Here is a 22,845-nt window from a genome sequence, read left to right as displayed (position 1 = left end):
TCCGCTGCCAGCTCCACTGGCTGCTGGTGGGCCCCAACAGAAGCCTTCAGCTCCAGCACAGAAATCATGAAGAGGCTACATGGTAGGATGGGACACAAGTTTTTTGTGTTCAAACTTTCTGAGGACGCATCTGCCCACCTGAAAACTTCCCTAGCTTCTGAAGTTGGGGATCCAGCAACCTCCTCCTGTAAGCCTTTATTATACTTCACAGACATTGATCTAGTTGTGGGATCCTTGGTGCTGAGGTTGGCTGTTTGCTTGCAAATGTTTATGACCAAACTAGCTAATACCGGAGTACTGATGATGTTACCTAGTTTGGTAATGAAATGACAGAAGGAAGAAAGAAAGAAAGAAAGAAAGAAAGAAAGAAAGAAAGAAAGAAAGAAAGAAAGAAAGAAAGAAAGAAGAGAGAGAGAGAGAGAAAGAGAGAGAGAAAGAAAGAGAGAAAGAAAAAGAGAGAAAGAAAGAGAGAAAGAAAAAGAGAAAGAAAGAAAAAGAGAAAGAAAGAAAAAGAGAAAGAAAAAGAGAAAGAAAAAAAGAAAGAAAGAAAAAGAAAGAAAAAAAATGAGAAAGAAAGAAAGAAAAAGAGAAAGAAAAAGAGAAAGAAAAAGAGAAAGAAAGAAAAAAAGAGAAAGAAAGAAAAAGAAAAAGAAAGAAAGAAAAAGAGAAAGAAAGAAAAAGAGAAAGAAAAAGAGAAAGAAAGAAAGAAAAAGAATGAGAAAGAAAGAAAGAAAGAAAGAAAGAAAGAAAGATCAGAGAGCACCAAGGACTCCATAATTCAACCCTGAGTTACAAATATTCAAGTCTTCTGCCTTTTGAAAAGATGTGAACAAGAGTGAAGGTGCTTTACAAACGAGAAGGTTGCCCTCCCCATTTCCACAAAAATGGAGCTTATGTGCAGGGAGGCAAAGCTGCAACTAGCCTTGAAGAATTAGCTAGTTCTCATCATAAAACACCACCATATTTCAGCAAATTTATTCAGACAGCAATCAATGCCACTTTCAAACGGAGGCAGAAATAATTCCAAAATACCATTGATTTGGCAGCTCAGAACAGGAAAACATGCAAAGGGAAATCGGCTTTAAAAAGAACAAAAAACTTACACCTGCTGTCCTTTGCTTCCTTCGCTGTTTCTTTGACAGCCTGTTAGGGACAGAAACAAAACCGCAATGTCAAAATAACCCAGTTCAACCTCCTTTGCTAAAGCCCTAAAACAGTGTTTCTTAACCTTAGCAGCTTTAAGATGGGTGGACTTCAACTCCCAGAGCTCCACAGCCAGCAAAGCTGGCTGTGGAACTCTGGGAGTTGCAGTCCACTCATCTTAAAAGCTGCTAAAGTTAAGAAACATGGCCCCAGAGAAATCTCGGGTACAATTTGAAACCCTTTCTGTATATACCCGGGGAAAATATGGAGTTTCTCCAGGGGTGGGATTCAGCCAGATCACATTGGTTTGGGTGATCCAGATGCTAATTTTACATCTGGTTCACCGAACCAGTTGTTTGAAGGACAGGCTGGCCTCGCCCATCTCAACCTGCCCCTCCCAGGAATCTGCATGCAGCCCATTTATCATGCCATGTAAGTACAGGGCCTGCACGAAGGCTCTGGGAGGGCGAGAAACAGGCCTACCGGAAGTTCCAGAAGTCCGGAAACGGGCCTGTTTCCGGAGGGCCTCTGGAGCCCGGGGGGAGGCCGTTTTCGCCCTCCCGGAGACTTGGGGAAAGCCTCCGGAGCCTGGGGAGGGTGAAAATGCCTCCCTGCTGTGAGGAGGCCAAGGAGGCCACGCCCCCTAGCAACCGGGCAGAGAACCAGTTGCTAAAAATTTTCAATCCCACCCCTGATTTCTCCTGACCAACTGGTGGCTTTGCACATCAAGTAGCAGTTAACGGATTATTTCTAAGCATTCCTGCTGTAGGTAGCCTGAATCTCTCCTGATGGATTCTTACAGAGGAAGGGGAAACCGTGTATCCAGGCAGAGAAAGGAAAGATCAACGAACTCAGAGAAACTATGAAGATTAAACGAAAAGAAGCTGAGAAAGAAATGAATACAAAACAAATAGATTGTTCAGTTGTCTCTCGAGGGCTGGGGTAAAGGAGCATGGAATGGCACATCCTGAAATAGGGCCCCTCCCCAGCTCCCTCATGAAGCTTTGGAGACCAGAAATAATGTATGCTCTTTGGCAGTCTGAATTTCTATGTGTTTTCCATAAGTACTTTTGCCTGGGCACTGGTTCTTCTGGTTCCTCTTCGCTATTCCACCCGTTCTCATCCACCGTGGAGACAGAAAACGCTTCTTCCTCTTCTTCTAACTGCTGCCGGAGCAAAGCCACTATCTCCCGGTGCTTCTTGGACTTCTCATGGTTCTTCATCCTGAAGAGAGAGAGAGATCAAAGGGATGTTACTGCGAAGAGCAAGACTCGAGTTCAGAAAGAATGGCTGCCTTTTATTAAAAGGAAAATGGAGCAGACGTTCGCTTGGGAAGAGAAGCCTGATGGGAACACAGGAGAGGTTTGAATGAACCAGGGCAGGATGTCAGATGATGTAGGTGCTGGTCCTTTTGTCATGGTTCTGTTCTGACCCCCCCACCTTGCTCATTCAGAAACGACAGCCACACACAGCTTGCAAAGGAATGTCTTTATCAGTCCCGGCTTTTGCTGGCTGCGAGCCCAAAATAAACATAAATTCTCTGGCAAAAAGTTAAACAGCAAATGCAAAAACAAACTCTTACAGCAAACCAGGTTTATATAAAGCAAATCACTTATCCAAGTGCTTCTTTGATTCATGAACACGAACTAGAACAGGAACGGAACGAACGAATGAACGAACGTTGACTTCTGCAACTAAGGCGTGGCACCATCAGTCCTTTATCCGCAGGAGATCTTTAATGAGCCACAGCTGCTTGTTATCTTCTCCTGTGAGCATCCTGAAACCACTCACTGATAGCAGCTCCAATGGCTCCTACCGAGCCACAACAGGGTTCCAAATATCATCCAAAAATAAATCAGAGTCCAAGGCACAAAGGCACAAAGTATTGCACAAAGTTCCAATTTATTAAGAGAGCCATGTTGGCACATCTGGGAAAACCCGAGTCTGAAAGCTTCCAGGTTTTCCCCACCTAGTTGGAAGTTCAAGATCTTGCCCCCCACATCAACAAGTCCATCACATGATCCAATCCCCCACTGCCATGCTGGCAGTTCCATCCATCCAGTTCCTGTCGGGTGCAGAGGCAACGAATGACCTTGGCTTTCTAGAAAGAATTTTTGTTTTGGCTACACAATAAATAACTCTGTACAATCCCCCCTCCCATTTTCCCACAATAGAAAAAGGCGTAATAGGACTTCCGGTTTGAGGTTGCTTGCTGGTGGGAGCTGGTCATTACAGCTCCAGAATCCTGGTCGCGTTTAACTGCCAGATGAGCAATCCATCAGCCATCTGACAGCTTGTTTACCTTTTTCTTCGGGCCAAGGAGATAAGGTGAGCTGATTGTGCCAGGCAACGTGCCAACTAACTCTCGCAGATTGTCTCGGGGGGGGGGGGGGGGAGGCCAGCCGACGGCAGAATCGTCTCCGTGCCAGGAATTCCTGCTGCATTAGCAGCACAAAGCAAACCTCAAATCCTCAGAACAAAATTTGATTTATTGAATCCAATACGAGTGGACCCTGTACATGTGAACTTTTAATTGTTTGTATTAATCCTTAGTTTCATTTTTTTTACAAGAACTCCTTCTGATATCTTACTTGCTAAAGAGATATTCAAAATGGCGCCAAGCAGCTTCATAACACTGTTCGAGCTTTGAATTTCTATGGAGTTTAAAACTTCAAAGGGAAGGAGTGATTTAATACTAAATTAATCAGTAACAGCTGCACAATTGCCCAGCACAGACTTATTAATTGGTTGAAGAAGATTAAAACTTGGAATGGCTTTTAAGCAAAACCCTATTCAAAAGGTTTCCCCCCCCCCCCCCCGGCTCCAAAAAGTTTGCAGTAATTACTTCCTCCCCCCACAGGGGAGCCATTAACTAAAGAAATTTTTCAGAAGGAATTGGCTGAAGCATTTAAAAATCATGTAGTTACGATGGAAACAAAACTTAAGGAGGAGATACTTGTTGCGCATAAAGAACTGTCTGATAAACTTGAGACTCAGGTTCAGAAGATCAGGGATGATATGTTGGGGGTTGTTAATTTGTTAACAAAATATGTCTCGGAAATTGAAGACAGATTAGAAGATCTTAATGATGCCAATACTAATTTGGTATCGAAAATCGATGTGGTGCAACAAAAAGTTGGAAATGCTGAAAAAGAAATTATTATGTTACAGTATAGACAAATGGAGTCTGCACTAAGAATAAGAGGTTTGTGTGAAAACAATCAGGAGAATTTGAAACAGATTTTTTCAGAAGCTTTCGATAGTCTGTTGGGAAGGCCAGGGGGAAATTTTGATTGGCAAATTGATAAGGTTTATCGTGCTAACTCCCTGCTGGCAAAACAGAAGCAACTTCCACGGGACATTGTGATTTACTTTACTACAAGAGACATGAGGAATATGATATTGCAAGAGTCCTATAAAACCAAGCTTCAAATTGGGGGTCAGGAAGTGACTGTTCTGAAAGAGATACCACCTCAAATGCTAAGATCCAGGAAAGACTATGCTTTTTTAGTTGAAGAGCTTAAAAATCGTCAGCTACAGTTCAGATGGGAGGCACCAGTTGGGCTAACATTCATCTTTGAGGGGCAAAGATACCGTCTTAAATCAGTATGGGAAGCTCGAGACTTTTACCATAATATCTTGAAGGCCGGACATCCTGCCCCACTTGGACCTAGAGAAAGAGAATAAGAAGGACAAGATAGACAGCAAACTACACAACTATCAACAAGAATGGATCATCTTTCTCCCTCAGAAGTACAAGGAGCCAAGGAACAAAGACAAAACCGTGTGATTACCAGACGAATGGATCAACAATTAAAAAAAAAAAATCTACTAATTACCAATGATTTGTTTTCTAGGGTGAAGAAGATAAAGATATTTGCCAGAGTTTTATCAGATCATAATCTAGTTGGATGGAGTTGGGAGGGGTGACGCAAGCAAGAAGGTCTTGGAGATTGAATGAAAATTTATTTAGACATGAGAAATATACTAACGAATGTAAAAGATTGCTAGCAGAATACTTTGTTTTCAATATGAATAAGGGTACATCTATGGAAATTGTATGGGATGCAAGTAAAGTGTATATGAGAGGAGCTTTGATAAATCTAAATAGATTACATAGACGTAAACAAGGGGGAAAGTGAACAGGACTGGAAGATGAAGTTAGGATTATGCAAATTTTTTTTTTTTTAAAAAGGATAAAGTTTACTCCTCAGTTATTTTTGTTAGGTATAATTACTGATTGTACAGCTGTAGAGATTAATTTCATTTTGCACTTAATAACTGCAGTTAGATTGTTGGTGGCGCAATACTGGAAGAAGGAAGACTTGCCTACAATTCAAGAATGGATACTGAAAGTCACAAATTTAGCTGAGATGGCTAAAATATCTGCATATCTTAAACATCACTTAAACGAGAGATATAAATGAGACTGGAAAAAATGGATTGATTATATACAAAATAAATATGGATAAACGAGATGGGAAAAAATGGATTGATTATATACAAAATAAATATGGGACTAAGAAATTCCAGATAGCTTATGATTAAGATCAGGAATGATATAAATTGTTTAAAGCTAGCTTAGCAAGGAGGAGCTAAGTTCAATGTAAAGATGTTATCAATTTTCTATTCTTTTTTCCAATATATTTTAGACTGTTTTTGTTAAAGATTTATACCGTGTATGGGTTCTGGGAAGTCGGGGGAGGTAAGGCTTGGGGGGGGTTGGGGGGAGGGTGGGAGGGGGGGAGGGAGGTTTGACGAGGGGTGTTAGATTTTAATGTAATATGATTGCACATGTATACTGTCTTCTCTTATTTTTTCTTTAAAACTAGGATATGTTAAGTATATTGTTATGGAAGTATAAATACCATCAACATAGATTGGAGTTTGCTCAGAAGCGGAAATACACCAATGAGAGGAAGAGTGGGAAACAGAAGGGAGAAGAAAGACGGGAAGAGAGGGATAGGAGAGGGTAAGGGGGAAGATGAGGAGGATAAGGAGGAGTGGAATGTAGAGAGAGGAGAAGGAGAAAGGGAGGGGAAGTAGAGTAGGAAAGGATGCTGGAGGGAAGAAAGGAGGTAGGAGAGAGGTAGAAGAAAGAGGTGTATGGAGAGCAGAAGAGCTAATAAGGGGCTTTTATATTTTTGGGTGTTGATGACAAGAGGAACTGATGCAATTGCTATTTAATACAATAGGATACTGGCTATGTAATAGTATACATGCGATTGTATGTTATGAAAATGAAAATAAAAAAGTATATTTGAAAAAAAAAGAAAAAGAAAAAGGCGTAATAGAATAATAGGAAGTGTGGCATGCCAAAGATCCAAAAGAAAACTGCAGGCCTGACACCTTTTTAGTCTGCACATAAAGAAAAACTTACGCTTTCTCTGTCTTGAAGGATTTATCACAAGCGGGACAGTAGAGCTCATCAAAAAGATTGGCAGCATCCTGTTCTTCACATAATTTGTCTGAAAATACATACATATATTTCTGGGTGAGATGCTTGATGGTCTGACCAACTCTTCTTCTATTGCAGGGGTGTCAAACTCAAGGATCCAGCCCTCAGGGTGCTTAAATCTGGCCCGTGGGGCCAGCCTGGAAATATCAAAGGACCGGCCCGTGGTGCCTCTGCTGGCCAAAATAGTCAGCGGGGGGGAGGGGGGGGGCTGCATACACTCTCCCACTCCCCGTGGCCTGCTTTTGGCCTCCTTCAGCACTCTGCCAGCCAAAAATGGGCCACACGGAGGCCCTGTGAAACCCCCACATGGCTCATTTTCAGCCGGCAGAGCGCTGCAGAAGGCCATGGAGGCTGAAAACAGGCCATGTAGAGCCTCCTTGCCCCACATTTTGGCTGACAGGATTCTGCAGGAGGCATCCATCCCATCTCACCCTCGTTGGCCTGTGAAGAACCACAATGCTGATCCGGCCGCCAAAGAAATCCAGTTTGACACCCCTATTCTATTGTTGATATCCAGCTATGAATTTAAGTGCTTAAGTAAAGTTTAAAGTTCAAAGTTCAAAGTTTAATGAATTTATATACCGCCCAATCCCGAAGGACTCCGAGCGGCCTACATAAAAACAACTCTAAAAAGAATACAAAAAATTTAAAATAGAGAGAAAAAGCAGGTTAAAAAGACACATCATGCACTCAATCTTAGTGGGGCTGGACCTCATTCATGAGGTCAACAGCCCCAGGCCTGCCGGAATAGCCAGGTCTTAGTAGACTTTCAGAAGGCCGAGAGAATGGGGAGGGTCCGGATCTCTGGGGGTAGATCGTTCCATAGGGCTGTGGCAGCTACAGAGAAGGCCCTTCCCCGAGGAGCCGTCAGACGACATTGTCTAGTCGACGGAACCTGGAGAAGGCCCAACCTGTGTGATCTTATCGGACCCTGGGAGGTATGTGGCAGAAGACGGTCTCGTAGATATCTGGGTCCTAAGCCATGTAGGGCTTTAAAGGTGATAACCAGCACCTTGAAGCGCGTTCGGAGACCGATGGGGAGCCAGTGCAGCTCGCGGAGGATGGGTGTAACATGGGTGTATCTAGGTACACCCAGTATCGCTCGCGCGGCTGCATTCTGGACCAGTTAAAGTCTCCGAACACTTTTCAGGGGCAGCCCCATGTAAAGCGCGTTACAGTAAAGTAACCAAAATAGTACATCTGTGCAGGAGAGGAAGGAATCAGCAAAGTTGAAGCGACCTTCAACAACTGCAATAGTAAAATCTCCAGGAATCACATGGAGAGAACTGTACCTCTCAGGACTGATCTTGTCCAGGGATCACAGAATACACTTATAACAGTTAGTGACCATCCGTTCAAAGTTACAATGGCACTGAAAAAAGTGACTTATGGCCATTTTTTTTGCAGGATCCACATAATGACATGATCAAAATTCAGATGCTGGGCAACTGGATCGCATTTATGACCACGGCTGTGTGCCAAGATCATATGATCGCCTTCTGTGATCTTGTCAAGCGAAGTCAATGGGGAAACCAATAGCAATAGCAATAGCAGATTTTTATATACTGCTTCATAGGACTTTCAGCCCTCTCTAAGCGGTTTACAGAGTCAGCATATTGCCCCCAACAACAATACGGGTCCTCATTTTACCCACCTCGGAAGGATGGAAGGCTGAGTCAACCCTGAGCCGGTGAGATTTGAACCGCTGAACTGCTGATCTAGCAGTCAGCTGAAGTGGCCTGCAGTACTGCACTCTACCCACTGCGCCACCTCGGCTCTACTTAACAACCGGGCTGCTAACTTACCAACTGCAGGGATTCACTTAACAATTGTGGCAAGAAAGGTTGTAAAATGGGACAAATCTCACTGAACAAATGTCTCACTTAACAACAGAAATCTGGGGCTCCATTGTGGTCATCAGTACAAGGACTGCCTGTACTGATTGGGAAAATCAAACTCTTGGCAAAAGGGAGGAATAGCTAGCAAATTGCAACAGTGAGAATCAACCCTCAGCAAGTTGTGTTAACATTTCCTTAATAGTTATTAAGTCCTTATTCTGGAAATCAATACAGGGAATTAGGCGACTTAGCAAGCTATTCCCTGAAAAGCAATTCGCACTTGCTCTTAAGGAGCAACTAACTGCCAGTTGACCCTCACCCTCTTCTTGGTTCTCTTTCCTCTCTTCTTTTTCTTCCTCTTCTTCTTCGCTAGAGCCATCTCCAAACTCCTTTTCATACTGAGCTTCCATCTGCTGCAGTTCGCGCTCCAGGTCAGACATGGTAATCCAGCTCTGCTCCTTGTATTGCTCCGCCAGCCTTTGAAAGGAAGCAGGAGACAAAAGGTGAGGATTCTCATAGGCTGGCTTTGTGTAAATACCCTAAACCAGGCGTGTCAAACTCAAGGCCCGGGGGCTGGATGCAACCTGTGGAGCTGACAGCAGAGTCAGACAGTGAGGAGGTTGGGGAGGAACATGGGCCAGTCCTGGAGGCTGGGGAAGGCTCGGGCGAGGGCTCTGGGTCAGAAGCAGAGATGAGGTCAAGGCCGTCTGACATTCTCGGCTGCCTTCGGAGCTAGATAGCAGTGAGGCAGAGGAACAGCTGGAGCCTGTTCTCAGTGTGTGCATATGCAGAGATGCCAGAAGAAAAGAACAGCTCAGAAATCGGGGTCGACTTGGGAGTAAAGCCACAGGTGGACTGTGAATGGCCCCTCCCATAGGAAATAAAAGAGGAGCAAAAGGGGAGTGGGCTTTGGCAGGAAACAATTCATTCATTCGTTCATTCGTTTCAGGAGTGTGAAGATCTGTCCGTGAATCTCAGAGACTCTGTGCCAAATCTTTCCTTGCACAACAACTGAATTTGGAAAATATTTACATGGCAGCTTTCCAAGCTAGATAAGGTCTGTGGTCATAAATTCACCTTTGAAAGACTGTTATTCAAGCCTTTGCTGACTGTGAATGAGGAATTCACATTTGTTTCATAAAAGGGCAGAGCCCTTTTTCGAGCTTTCCCCAACCTCCAGGACTGACCCATGTTCTTCCCCAACCTCCTCACTGTCTGACTCTGCTGCCAGCTCTCCTGGCGGCTACAACACAGCGTTCTTATCAATAAGGAAGAAGAATCAGTGTGCTGGTGATATTACTGGGTTATGAAACATTCTCAAGGAAACAACCAAGCTCAGAGAGTACCAAGAGTTCTTGAGCCGAGGTGGCGCAGTGGTTAAATGCAGCACTGCAGGCTACTTCAGCTGACTGCAGATCTGCAGTTCAGCTGTTCAAATCTCACTGGCTCAGGGTTGACTCAACCTTCCATCCTTCCGAGGTAGGTAAAATGAGGACCCGGATTGTTGTTGGGGGCAATATGCTGACTCTGTAAACCGCTTAGAGAGGGCTGAAAGCCCTATGAAGCGGTATATAAGCCTAACTGCTAACTGCTATTCTCATATTTCTCTCTGGTTGCCCAGCCTTTACAAGGACATAGTTCACACATTTATAAGATTATCTTGTTAGGATGAGTTTTGGAGGCTGTACTGCAACAGCCGTGAGGGCAGATGGAAATTTAGAACATAAACTTCTCTTTCTACACCAATGTAGGAAGAACATTTATGCATAGAAGCAGGGCTGGATTTTCCTATAGGCTAACTAGGCTTCAGCCTAGGGCCTCAAGATCAAGAGGGGCCTACATGCAAATTGTTAGCAAAATTAAAATTACACTATTCTAAAAACAGTGAACACTAAAACACTGAACCGAAAATAAGAAGAAATTTTACGCATATGACTAATAAACAAACCTAAAAATGTATTAGTTAAGATTGTTCCAGCGCCGCAGCAGTTGGGGAGCCTGCCCACGTTCCCAGCACCGGCGGTTGGGCGAGAGGCGCGGCCACTCCCAGTAGCCGCCCCGTCAACGCGGAGCCCAGCAGCGGCCAGGCAGGTGAGGGCGAGGGGGCCGAGTCGGGCAGCTGAGCGCAGCAGGGGAGGCGGCTGGCCTCGCTGTCTTTGCGCAGAGCAGAGCCGCCCTCCGTCGGGAGGCCAGCTATATATATTGATATATATTGATATATATCACAGTAATGATGCATTTTATTGTCTCTCATGTAATTTACAAACTTAAAAATGCGAGGTGAAAGGGCCTCATAAGTGGAATAGCCTAGGGCCTCTTTTCATCTAAATCCGGCCCTGCATAGAAGTTGTGATGTAATGTGCACTTGGAGAAGGAGTAGGGGGTAATCTTGGTGGAAACCCTGTGGTTTCCCAGGGAGGGGGCAGCACATTCCAGAGAAGCCCAAAACAACCAAATTGCAGACCCAAATTGGATGGGGGGGCGGGAAGAAGAGCTTCAGGGTAGCCACACCCTAGAATCTTTCAGGATGTATCTATTAGGTTAGAAGGTTGTAGCTTTTAATCTGGCAAGATTCTGTCTATTAGGCCTAAGCAACAGGGAATTGAACTAGACTGGATTTCACCAGGTGGTGTTTGAGCTTAGTATCAGATAGAAGCATCAGTTGGACAACAATTCCTAAGATGCATAGTCACTACCTACCCTGTTTCCCTGAAAATAAGACATCCCTGGATAATAAGCCCAATCAAGCCTTTGAGTGCATGTGCTAAAATAAGCCCTCCCTGAAAATATTGCAACACATCAGCAGCCATGAGGTGACCACACTTGCCTCCTCCTGCACCTCAAAAATAATAAGACCTCTCCAAAAATAAGGCCAAATGCTTATTTCGGGGGATCAAAAGAAAAGAAGACCCTGTCTTATTTTCGGGGAAACAGTATAAATTCTGGAAAGCTCCCGGCTTGTGTTAGTTCCTGTTTTTAATGACTATGTTGCCATTTGGGATGTGCACCATTTAAAGACGGTGTCCATGCAGCATGCTGCCTGGAGAATTTTGGAAATTCTAGAAAGCCACCAAGGCTGAGAATCGCTGGTCTAAATCATCATACTTGGCCTGTTTCAGTTTCTGCTGCCTCCGGAGCTCTTCCGACTTCTTTGCTTTCTCTGCGTTCTGCTCTTCCAAGAGCTTCCGGTGGGCCTGAACTCGCTTGTCTCTTTTCCGCACAAAGGCCACCAGTTCACGGACCAGTTCGTTCCTCTCCTTCCTTGCTTTGTCTCGGGTTTTCTTGTTCTCCTTTTCCATGGCCCGTTTTTCCCAGCGGTTGGACGCCTGCCGAGTGTCATATTCTTCCTTCCATGCAAAATTCTTCTGGGTACAGAAACTCTGCCAGTAGGCATAAAAACAATGGACCACCTAATTGGGACAAGAGGGAGAAAACAGAGATGTTTACACTGGCAAACAATTAGTGGAGGCCCATCACAAGGCAGTGATTTTGTTATGTATATTATCTTCTGTATTGACTTACATTTTTGAAAAGTAGACGCAATAGCCAAACTGGAATGCCATGCTGCATAAGGAGGAGGATGGCTTATTATTATTATTATTGCATTTTAACTAAGGATGTCTACACTTTGAAAAGGATTCAGAAAAATGGTTCTGGGTGTCACACAACAGCAACATTTCTCTGCTCTTTAAAAAAAAACTACCGTATTTTTTCGGAGTATAAGACGCACCTTTTTCCCTCAAAAAAGAGGGTAAAAATCTGGGTGCGTCTTATACACTGAATACAGCATTTTTGGCCTCCCAAAACCCCACCTCCTTTGCAAAAATGGCCATGCATAGCCTTTAGGAGGCTTCCAGAGTGCTCCTGGGGGCTGGGGAGGGCAAAAAGGAGGAGGAGTCCCCCTTGTAGAGATGTGCCCAGAGGGATTTCAGGTGCTTCATCAGCCGAGAGCCCAGGGAAGGGGTGGCGGTGTGGCTATTGTAATCCGGGAGTCTCTGTTACCTCGTAGGGTCCCTGCTCCGGAGCTTGTCGGGTGTGAGTCTCTGCTGATAAAGTTGGACCTCAAGGGTCAAGTGGGTTTGCTGCTAACGTACCTGCCTCCCAACTGCGTTGCAGCATCCCTCCCCTCGCTCCTCGAGTCAGTAGCCGAGCTGGCAGTTGAGTTCCCCAGGCTTATAGTTCTGGGGGATTTCAACTTGCCATCGCTCGGTGAACGCTCTGATGGGACGCAGGAGTTCATGGCTTCCATGACAGCCATGGGCTTGACCCAAGTAATTCGGGGCCCAACCCATGCAGCGGGTCACATGCTCGACCTCGTATTTCTCTCGGAGCAGTGGATGTGTGATCTTGGTCTGAGGGGTAATGAGATCATACCCCTGTCGTGGTCAGACCATTGCCTACTGAGGCTTGACTTCCGGAGGCCAAACCCCCACCGTAGGGAGGAGGAACCGACCAGGTGGTTCCACCCCAGGCGACTTATGGACCCTTTGAGGTTCCAGACGGAGCTTGGGGTTATTCCTGATACCCTCCCCCACAGTTCGGCGGAGACTCTGGCTGCCGCCTGGTACTCGGCGGCGTCGGAGTCTCTCGACCGGATTGCGCCACTACGGCCCCTCCGGGTCAGTGGATCCCGGAGAGCTCCCTGGTTTACCGAGGAACTCCGGGAGAAGAAACGCCGGAGGAGATGCCTAGAGCACCAGTGGAGGTCCGATAGGTCCGAGGCAAACCGAGCACTCTTAACTACCTGCACCAAGGACTATGTCCGAGCATTAAGAACTGCAAAAAGATCATATATTTCTTCCTTGGTTGCGTCCGCCGAGTCACGCCCAGCCGCCCTGTTCAGGATAACCCGCTCCCTCCTTAATAGGAGGGATGCGGGAGACCCCTTGCAGGGTAGGGCTGAGGATTATGCTCAATTCTTGGCGGACAAAGTAGCTCGGTTTCGATCGGACTTGGACTCCACCGCAGTAGATCCAGCTGAGACACAGGAGGATCATTTGCCACATCAGTTCTGGGTTGAGTTCCAGGAAGTTGCCTCTGGGGATGTGGACAAGGCCATCCGAGCTGTAAGTGCCTCCACTTGTATTCTGGACCCGTGTCCCTCCTGGCTGGTGGCCAACAGCAGGGAGGTGACACATGGCTGGATCCAGGCGGTTGTCACCGCCTCCCTTCGGGAGGGGCACTTCCCCGCCGTACTCAAAACGGCGGAGGTGAGACCCCTCCTAAAGAAACCATCGTTAGATCCAGCCATCTTAAACAACTTTCGTCCTGTCTCCAACCTTCCCTTTATCGGGAAGATTGTTGAGAAGGTGGTGGCCTTTCAGCTTCGACGGGCCTTGGAGGAAGCTAGCTATCTTGACCCCTTCCAGTCCGGCTTCAGACCTGGTTACAGCACAGAAACCGCTTTGGTCGCATTGACCGATGATCTCTGGAGGGCCAGAGATGGAGGCTATGCGTCCATCCTGGTTCTCCTTGACCTCTCAGCGGCTTTCGATACCATCGACCATGGTATCCTTCTGCGACGACTGCGGGAGGTGGGAGTGGGAGGCACTGTTTTGCGGTGGTTCTCCTCCTACCTCTCGGACAGGTCGCAGTCGGTGTTAGTGGGGGGGCAGAGATCGTCCCTGAGGCCCCTAACATGTGGAGTACCTCAGGGTTCGGTCCTATCCCCCCTACTATTTAACATATACATGAAACCGCTGGGCGAGATCATTCGGAGGCACGGGATAAAATACCATCAATATGCGGACGATACGCAATTGTATCTGTCCGCCCCGTGCCAACTCAATGAAGCGGTGGACGTGATGAACCGGGGTCTGGAGGCCGTTAAGAACTGGATGAGTGCTAACAAACTGGTGCTCAACCCGGATAAGACCGAGTGGCTGTTGTGTTTCCCCCCCAATAATTTGGCTAATACACCAACGCTTAGGCTGGGGGGTCAAATTTTATACCCCTCAGATAGGGTCCGCAACTTAGGAGTCCTCCTGGATCCACAGCTGACTTTTGACCACCAGCTGTCAGCTGTGACCAGGGGGGCATTTGCCCAGGTTCGCCTGGTCCGCCAGTTGCGGCCCTACCTAGATCGGGGGGCCCTCACAACAGTCACTCGAGCCCTTGTGATCTCTAGACTGGAATACTGCAATGGGCTCTACATGGGGTTGCCCCTGAAGTGCATCCGGCGACTACAGCTAGTCCAAAATGCAGCCGCGCGAGCGATGGTGGGCGCACCTCGGTTCGCCCACGTTACACCTGTCCTCCGCGAGCTGCACTGGCTGCCTGTTGGTCTCCGGGTGCGCTTCAGGATAATGATGACCATCTTTAAAGCACTCCATGGTAGTGGATCTGGGTACTTGAGAGACCGCCTTCTGCCGATTACCTCCCTAAATCGACCAATCAGATCGCACAGACTGGGCCTCCTCCGAATTCCATCTGCCAGTCAATGTCGACTGGCGACCACACGGAGGAGAGCCTTTTCTGTTGCTGCCCCGACCCTATGGAACGAGCTCCCCATGGAGATCCGCACCCTCACCACGATCCAGACCTTCCGCGCAGCCCTCAAGATCTGGCTCTCCCAGCAGGCCTGGGGATAGGCTTCCAATTACCCGCCCGAGTGTTTGATTGCTGAATGAAAGTTGTGTTTTATTATTTTTCTTTTGTTCACAAAGTGTTTGTTTTGACCTTGCACTTCCCCTCCCCTGTGGTTGTAAGCCGCCCTGAGTCCCCTCAGGGAAAAGGGCGGCATATAAATCCCAATAAACCTAAACCTAAACCTAAAATGAGCAAAAAATGGGCCGTGTTTTGCTTGTTTTTGGCCCCCAGGAGCACTCTACAAGCCTCCTAAAGGCTATGCATGCCCTTTTTTAAAATGAAAAACAGGCTCGTTTTTGCAAAAAACGGGCCATTTTTGGGAGGTCTGCAGAGTGCAAAACCTTTTTTAAAAAATTTGCCTCTTCAAAATCTTGGTGCGTCTTATAGTCCAAAAAATACGGTACATCTTTTTAGGGCTTCCTCCCAAGCATGAAACAGATAAAGCTGCTTTAACGTGTAGCAGGGTGAATAAAAATCAATGATTTTTTTTTAAAAAAATAAAAAAATGGTTTTATTTAAATCGGTTTTTAAAATTTAAATCTGATTTTTTTTATTTAAATAGGATTTTTTTTAAATCAAATTTATTTCAATAAAATGCTTTTGGAGTAAAAATCTATCAAATGATAGTTTTCTATTTAAGGTACATTAATAATGAAATGGAGCTTAGTTATGTAGCATGAGAGGCTGTATATCCTGCAATATTGGGACTGTCGGTGAGTCAACCGCGGGTCAGAGGAGGAGCCGCTGCCGGACAGAGATGACAGTCGCTCTTGAAAAATTATGATTTCAATCGAGTTGATTTAAATCAAGCCTTTTTACTAGTGATTCAAATCATGTTTTAAACTAAATCTACCCTGATGTGTAGCCAGCTGCCAAGCACCCTAATTGAAATCATTGACTGCACAGGATGGTATGACGGTCATAACTTTGAGGGAAGTCATTTTTCCCCCTCAAAGCCTGTAACTTGAAACTGTTGTTAAATGAATGGTTGTAATTTGAGGACAATCTATATTCCTTTGCCGATATGTTCGCACAGGGGCTATTGGAGAAGCTTTGCATTTCTTCAGATTTGGATTTATGCACTGAACAAGAAATGGGTTTTTTCCTGCTGAACAATGTTAGAAAGTGGTCCCTGATCCTGAATTCTGCAGGTCTTCCATCTATGTAAAGAATTAATCCAGACCCCTCAAGAACAGGGGTGGGTTGCTGCCTGCTCTGCGCGCGTCCGCATTTGCACCTAAAAAGGTCTGTGCATGTGCACGTTAGAAAACGGGGGGAAAATGCATTTATGCAATGAAGTTTGTTCTGCACATGCGCAGAACTGAAAATCAAGATGGTGCTGCCGCCGATAGAACCAGTTCGGGGGAGTGGCAGGTCGAGTTACTACCTTACTCAGCCAAACCGGTCCGAACCAGTAGGAACCCACCTCTGGTCAATAACCTGTACTGTTTTTTTTTCTCCTTTATACGTGTTTGCTACAGATCATTGTTTACAAAGGAAAAATGTATGTGACTTAGATATATAAATAATCCTCTTTATAAAACCTGGTAAGACAAGAATTTTTTTATGGGAGTTCATTGGCCCCACATTCTGCAAAACTGTATCCCTTACCTAGCTGCCATAAGACACATAATATTTGAAATAATAGAAAATATTTGTGGCTCAGGTTTTAGATTTGGCAGTGGTTTGTTCTCCTAGCTTGTTTCAATTTACTTTCTGAACGTTTCGTTACCGGGCTAGGTAACATCGTCATCAGGATTTCCTCATCTAAGGATCGCGAGGACAAGAAAATCCTGATTATGTTACCTAGCCTCATAACTAAATGTTCAGAAACTAAATTGAAACAAGTTGGGAGAACAAACCACTGTTAAAAGCACATCATATCTCTGTTACACAGGAATTTTTATGTTCCACTCCAAATAAGAACTACTGTACTTTTCAGAGTATAAGACACACTCTTCCCCCCCACCCCCAAAGAGGGTGGAAATGTCGGTGCGTCTTATACACTGAATACAGCCATTTTTGGCCTCTGAAACCCCGCCCCACGTGTCCCATTTTTGCCAGAAACTGGCTTGTTTTTTTGCAAAAACAGTGTGTGCAGAGAGTTTGGGAGGCCTGCAGAGTGCTCTTGGGGGCCGGGGAGGCCAAAAACTATTTTTTTTCCTTGTTTTCCTCTTGAAAATCTTGGTGCGTCTTATACTCTGGTGCGTCTTATACTCCGAAAAATTCGGTATGTGAGAGCAGCCTCAATGCTCCTTAGGTTCAGAAACAGGGGACTAGTGGAGTAACAGGTAGAATCTGGAAGTGCAGCACTCAACAAGAACAGATACAAGTGGAAGGAATTTTGCAACTTCAGTCTCAGGCTGAAATGCTGTTTTTTCTCCACTGTAATGACCTTCTTTCTTGTTCTTTTAATTAAGGAAAAGTTCTGGTGACCTCAAAAGCTTATAGATTAGTCGGTGTCACCTGAGCCGACCCTAACGAGGCAACTCTGGCCACCTATGAATTTCAGAGTTGTTACCGTATCGTAGTCGCTCTGAGAGTCTCCAAAGTTTGGAAATCCTTCAAAATCTTCACTGACTATGGATTCCTCTTCTTCCTTTGCAATCATTTCGAAGACGTGCCGATAGACTGCATAGAACCCCTGAAACAAACAATACGATCGTTCAGGGAGAAAACGAGGCTGAGGACAATCGATTGCAGAGGACGGTCGAAGACCTCAGTATAATGTCGTCTGGAATAACTGCTTTCGTTTCCTGAACTGTTGACAGTGAGCTCTCCTGGCAGGCATTTATGTTTGAAAACAGAGCTGGCAGACTTAAAGGTTTCATCTCCTCATATTTGTAATCCCATAAAATTGTTGTATCTCCTTCCACAAATAAATGACTTCTCTCTAGCTGAATCAGTGGAATCACTGAGTTGGAAGGGACCTTGGAGGTCTTCTAGTCCAACCCCCTGCTCAGGCAGGAAACCCTATCCCAGCGATGGCTAACCTTTTTGTTGTTGCATGCTGAAAGCACATGCGCTCAATAGCCTACACCCACAATGCAATGTGCATATGATAACCCCCCTGTGCACCCTACGCCCCTGCGCATGTGTACGCTCCCCCCATGCATGCTCATGACCCCCCCCCCTTGTGCCCTGTTTTGGGCCTAGCAGGCCTCGCTGCAGCCTTATGGGATGAAAAACGGGCCACGGTGTGTGTGTGTGTGTGTAGCCCTGGGCTTCCCCTTGTGCATGTGCATGCAACTCCCTGCCCCCCCCCACGCATGCGTGTGTCTCCCACATGCACCTTGTCCCCCACACATTTTTGGGCAGAGACCCCAAAAGCAGTTGGCTGGCAGGAGGCGTGCGCGCATGCGCAGCGGAGCTAAGCTGGGGTGACAGCTCACATGCCTGCAGAGAGGGCTCTGCGTGCCACCTGTCACGCCCCTATGCCATTTCAGACAAATGGATGTCCAACCTCTTCTGAAAAAACTCCAGGGTTGGAGTATCCACAACTTCTGGAGGCAAGTCATTCCGCTGATTAATTGTTCTTGTCGGAGCCCCCTCAGACCCCGGTTTGCAGGAGGAGGAGGAGGAGGAGGAGGAGGAGGAGGAGGAGGAGCTGGGACTGTTGGACAGGGAAGGCATGCCAAGGACTGAGGCCAATGCTGTCCCGGGACCCTCAGGCATTGGGGGAGGAGGTCAACCAAATCGAGAGCTGCCTGCCTGCACAGATCCAGGGGAGGATTGGCTGTGGACAGGCAGTGGTGCTGATGAGCGGCCAATCTCCTCTGATGAGGAACAGCTGTCTACTCCACTCGATCCAAGCAAAGTAGAGTGTAGGCAAGCCCAGAGAAGGTTACTCGGGAGAAGGTCACCCCCCACCCCTCCTCACAAGGAACACCTAGAGGGAAGTAGCCATAGCACTTATACCACCTCATCTATATCACTTCATAGTGCTTTACAGCCCTCTGTAAGCAGTCAGCATCAATGGCTGAGGAGGGCAGCTTAGAAGGTGGCAGCATTGTTAGCCTCGGGGGTGACTGCATCTCAGCCTGGAAACTGTTGGGTCACCAGCAGTAGCAAGATGCTATGCTGGTCTCAGGGGTCACCCAAAGGTAAATGTTACTCACACAGGTGAGCGCTTAAGCCTGACCTTTTTATCATCCTCGTAGCCAGAATAACACGTAACGGTGAAATACAGGACCAAATCCAGACTGTCATCTTGGTAGCCTCCATCAACGCCTCCTTTCAAAAGAGCTTCCCTGTGATTGTCGTACCTACAAAACAAAAAGAACAAACCAACCCGCAGGCCTTGAAGATTTCTATCGCAGAATAAACAAGGCGTGTTATCTCTTAGCAGGAAAACCAAATTAGTTTCCTGAATCGCAGCTAAAAGGTGGGCTGTTCTCAGGTCCTGCTGTAACAGGATTTCCCATCCTTAGCTATATTAAAGTGTGAGGACTTCAACTCCCAGGATACCCCAGCCAACTTGGAGTCTGATGGATTCAGGTGCAACTATGCCTAAACTCTTTAAATTAAAGAGAAGAACATCTCTAGTTTTGTTTCAACTTGGAAACTGCTTCTGGATGTTTTGCTGGAAACTGGGGAAAAAAATGAAACTTTGATTTTAGATTTTGGTGATGAGAATGATTTTATTACTATAGAAATAGCTTGAAATATTGTGAGACGTAAAGCAAAAGTTATCTTTGTGTATTTTAATGCACTGAAAAACAGTCAGGTTCACCACTTTTTTTCTCTTTGCACTTTTCTCTTTCTTTTAGTGTTTTAAAAAAATTCCTGTGGCAGCACCTCCAACCAATAAGTAACTTAAAATATTGTGAAACATAAAGCAAAGGTTGTCTTTATGTATTTTAATGCACTGAAAAAAAAGTCGAAGTCACCACTTTTTTTTCCTCATCACGCTTTTCTCTTTCTGTCAGGTTTTTTTAAAAATTTTCCTGTATTTTTATTTTAGAATGAAACTTAACTAAAAATTATGGCCAAAAAGATCTTGTTAACTCTGTGCTGCCACCTTGTGGCAGCACCTCCAACCAATAAATAACTTGAAATATTGTGAAACATAAAGCAAAGATTGTCTTTATGTATTTTAATGCACTGGGGGGGGGGAGTCAAAGTCACCACTTTTTTTTTCCTCATCACACTTTTCTCTTTCTTTTAGTTTTTTTTTTAAAAAAAAATTCCTGTATTTTTATTTTATAATGAAGCTTAACTAAAATTTATGGCCAAAAAGATCTGGTTAACTCTGTGCTGCCACCCAGTGGTAGCACCTCCAATCAATGTAAGAATTGTCGAGCTTTTATCCAAGGGCAAAACTTACCACGCTCTCTCCTGCGCATCGCTCAGCACATCATATGCAGCCTGGATCAGCTTGAACTGTTCTGCTGCTTCCTCTGCATTGTCTAGATTTTTATCTGCAATGTCAATGAAGCAGAATCTAATCAATTCATCCCAAAACAGAAACAACCTCAACATCACCAGCCTTGGGAAAGCCATTGGTGATTATCAGAGCTTAAGAAGCCAAGAGAAAAACACAATTCCTGGCTCACATTTGCAACCTACGTGGCTCTAGCACATCCCATTAGACTTCAGTTGAGCAACACCTTTGAGGGCTCCTATCAAATTTATTTGGAAATAAAGTCTGTTAATAGAATCCAGTTCCAAACAGAAAAATCAGAATGACGCAATAACTGTAATATCTGAAACATGTTCCAGTATCTGTTCTGACCTAGGCTTCCCAAGAGCATGAAGCAAACTCTTTGTCCCGACAAAAACCCATGTGGATTTTGCTCCTTCCCATCCAGCAAAGTCTTTCAAGGGAGGATTTACAGTCACAGACCTTATCTGGCTTGGAGAGCTGACAGGGCGATATCTGCAAAACTTGGCAAGGAGTCTGAGAGTCACAAACCAATTAAGCGAACTAATTGTCTCCTGCAAACTCCACTCCCCTTTCGCCCCTCTTTTATTCCCTCTGGGAGGGGCCATTCATTGTCCACCTGTGGCCTTACTCCTAAGTCGATCCCTGTTCTTTAGCTGTTTCCTTCGTCTGGCAACTCTGCACATGCGCACACTGGGAATAGGCTCCAGCTGTTTGTCTGTCTCAATGATGTCTGACTCTGAAGGCAGCTGATAACTGGCATACGGCTCTGGCCCCATCTCTGCCTCTGACACAGAGTCCTCATCAAGCCTTCCCCAGACTCCAGTACTGGCCCATGTTCCTCCCCAACCTCCTCACTGTCCGAATCTGCTGCCACCTTTGATGGGCACTGGTGGGCCACAACTGTATCATCTGTTGATCAAGAGTTTAGATAGCCATGCTCTTTTCAGGATATTCCACTTCGTCTCCTGCTAAGGTTTGTGTTTCTAAACAAACCAGTCAATATTTCCTGCTTACTGGCCAAGCTCTGTTTTCACTGGACTTTTTTTTTCCTTCAAGAGAGTTTTGGATCTTGTTCATCTTTTGGCAAACAGAAGGCTATAAATGCAGTGAATGAGTTTGCCATTAGTATGTAGAGATTACCATGATCTTTATTCAGAGATGAGCCATCAGAGGCATACTCAAATAAATAAGTAAATGAATGAATGAATAAAAATGTTCAAATCTTTTTGAAATTTAGATGGAGCCTAATGCATTTATTAATTGGTTTGCCATTCATGGCTTAGGACCAGCATACCTGTGAGACCGCCTACTGCCACACTCCTCCCAACGGCTGGTAAGATCCCACAGGGTGGGCCTCCTTCAGATGCCGTCAGCCAGACAATGTCAGCTGGCGGCTCCCCGGAGGAGGGCCTTCTCTGTGGTTGCCCCGACCCTTTGGAACGAACTACCCCCAGAAATCCGGACCTCACCCACTCTCATGGCCTTCCGAAAAGCTGTCAGGACCTGGCTATTCCGGCAGGCCTGGGGCTGTTGACTTCATTGTTGAGGTCCAGCCCCGACTGAAATGAATGTATCTGTGTTGTTTTTTAACTTGTCTATTTTATTTTTATTTTATTTTATTTCCCCTCTCTGTAAGCCGCCCGGACGCCTCCGGGATTGGGCAGCCTATAAATAAAATTAAACTTCAAACTTCATTTGCTATAATGTATTCAATTCCACACCAAAAGGAGGCATCCAAAGTAGTAAGACAATTGTCTAGGCCTGATTGCTATTTGAAGATTTAAAAATCGATGCATTCTGGATTAATGCATGTTAAATAACATTGCCTATTTAACTTATATGCAAAGCACATTATGAGAGAGGCGGGCTAGATGAATCAAAAATTGGGATTGCCGGGAGAAATATCAACAACCTCAGATATGCAGATGATACCACTCTAATGGCAGAAAATGAAGAGGAACTAAAGAGCCTCTTGATGCGGGGGAAGAAGGAGAGTGCAAAAGTTGGCTTGAAACTCAACATTAAGAAAACTAAAATCATGGCATCCGGCCCTCTCAATTCCTAGCAAATAGATGGGGAAGAAATGGAGGGAGTGACAGATTTTATTTTCCTGGGTTCCAGAATCACCGCAGATGAGAACTGCAGCCAAGAAATTAAAAGACTCTTGCTCCTGGGGAGGAAAGCTATGGAAAATCTAGACAACGTACTAAAAAGCAGAGACATCACCCTGACAACAAAAGTGCGTATAGCCAAGGCGATGGTTTTCCCAGTTGCAATGGATGGCTGTGAAGGTTGGACCATAAGGAAGGCTGAACACCAAAGAATTGAGGCCTTTGAACTATGATGCTGGAGAAGACTCCTGCCAGTCCCATGAACCGCAAGGCGATCGAACCGCAAGGCTGGTCAGTCCTAGAGGAAGCCAACCTTGATTG

General features: G+C 45.5%; 1 protein-coding gene across 1 annotated transcript in view; it reads right to left on the bottom strand.

The window, feature by feature from the left end:
* DNAJC21 (DnaJ heat shock protein family (Hsp40) member C21) overlaps window positions 1-22,845 on the bottom strand; it is a 31,425-nt gene that overhangs the window by 6,135 nt on the left and 2,445 nt on the right. The window contains exons 2-9 of the mRNA XM_087715400.1: window positions 20,354-20,447; window positions 19,169-19,292; window positions 17,549-17,671; window positions 11,545-11,849; window positions 8,759-8,916; window positions 6,524-6,611; window positions 2,212-2,367; window positions 1,104-1,143 (exon numbers count right to left, since the gene is read on the bottom strand). Coding sequence (XP_087571526.1) covers window positions 1,104-1,143; window positions 2,212-2,367; window positions 6,524-6,611; window positions 8,759-8,916; window positions 11,545-11,849; window positions 17,549-17,671; window positions 19,169-19,292; window positions 20,354-20,447 — 1,088 coding nt within the window. The remainder of the gene's footprint in view (window positions 1-1,103; window positions 1,144-2,211; window positions 2,368-6,523; window positions 6,612-8,758; window positions 8,917-11,544; window positions 11,850-17,548; window positions 17,672-19,168; window positions 19,293-20,353; window positions 20,448-22,845) is intronic.

Source organism: Thamnophis sirtalis, unplaced genomic scaffold, assembly GCF_051295495.1.
Source record: "Thamnophis sirtalis isolate CommonGarterSnake01/CBP01778 unplaced genomic scaffold, rThaSir2_p1.2 scaffold_5, whole genome shotgun sequence".
NCBI classification, from domain to species: Eukaryota; Metazoa; Chordata; class Lepidosauria; order Squamata; family Natricidae; genus Thamnophis; species Thamnophis sirtalis.
The sequence above is the reverse complement of the archived record's forward strand: the minus strand, read 5'-3'. Positions and strand labels throughout refer to the sequence as shown.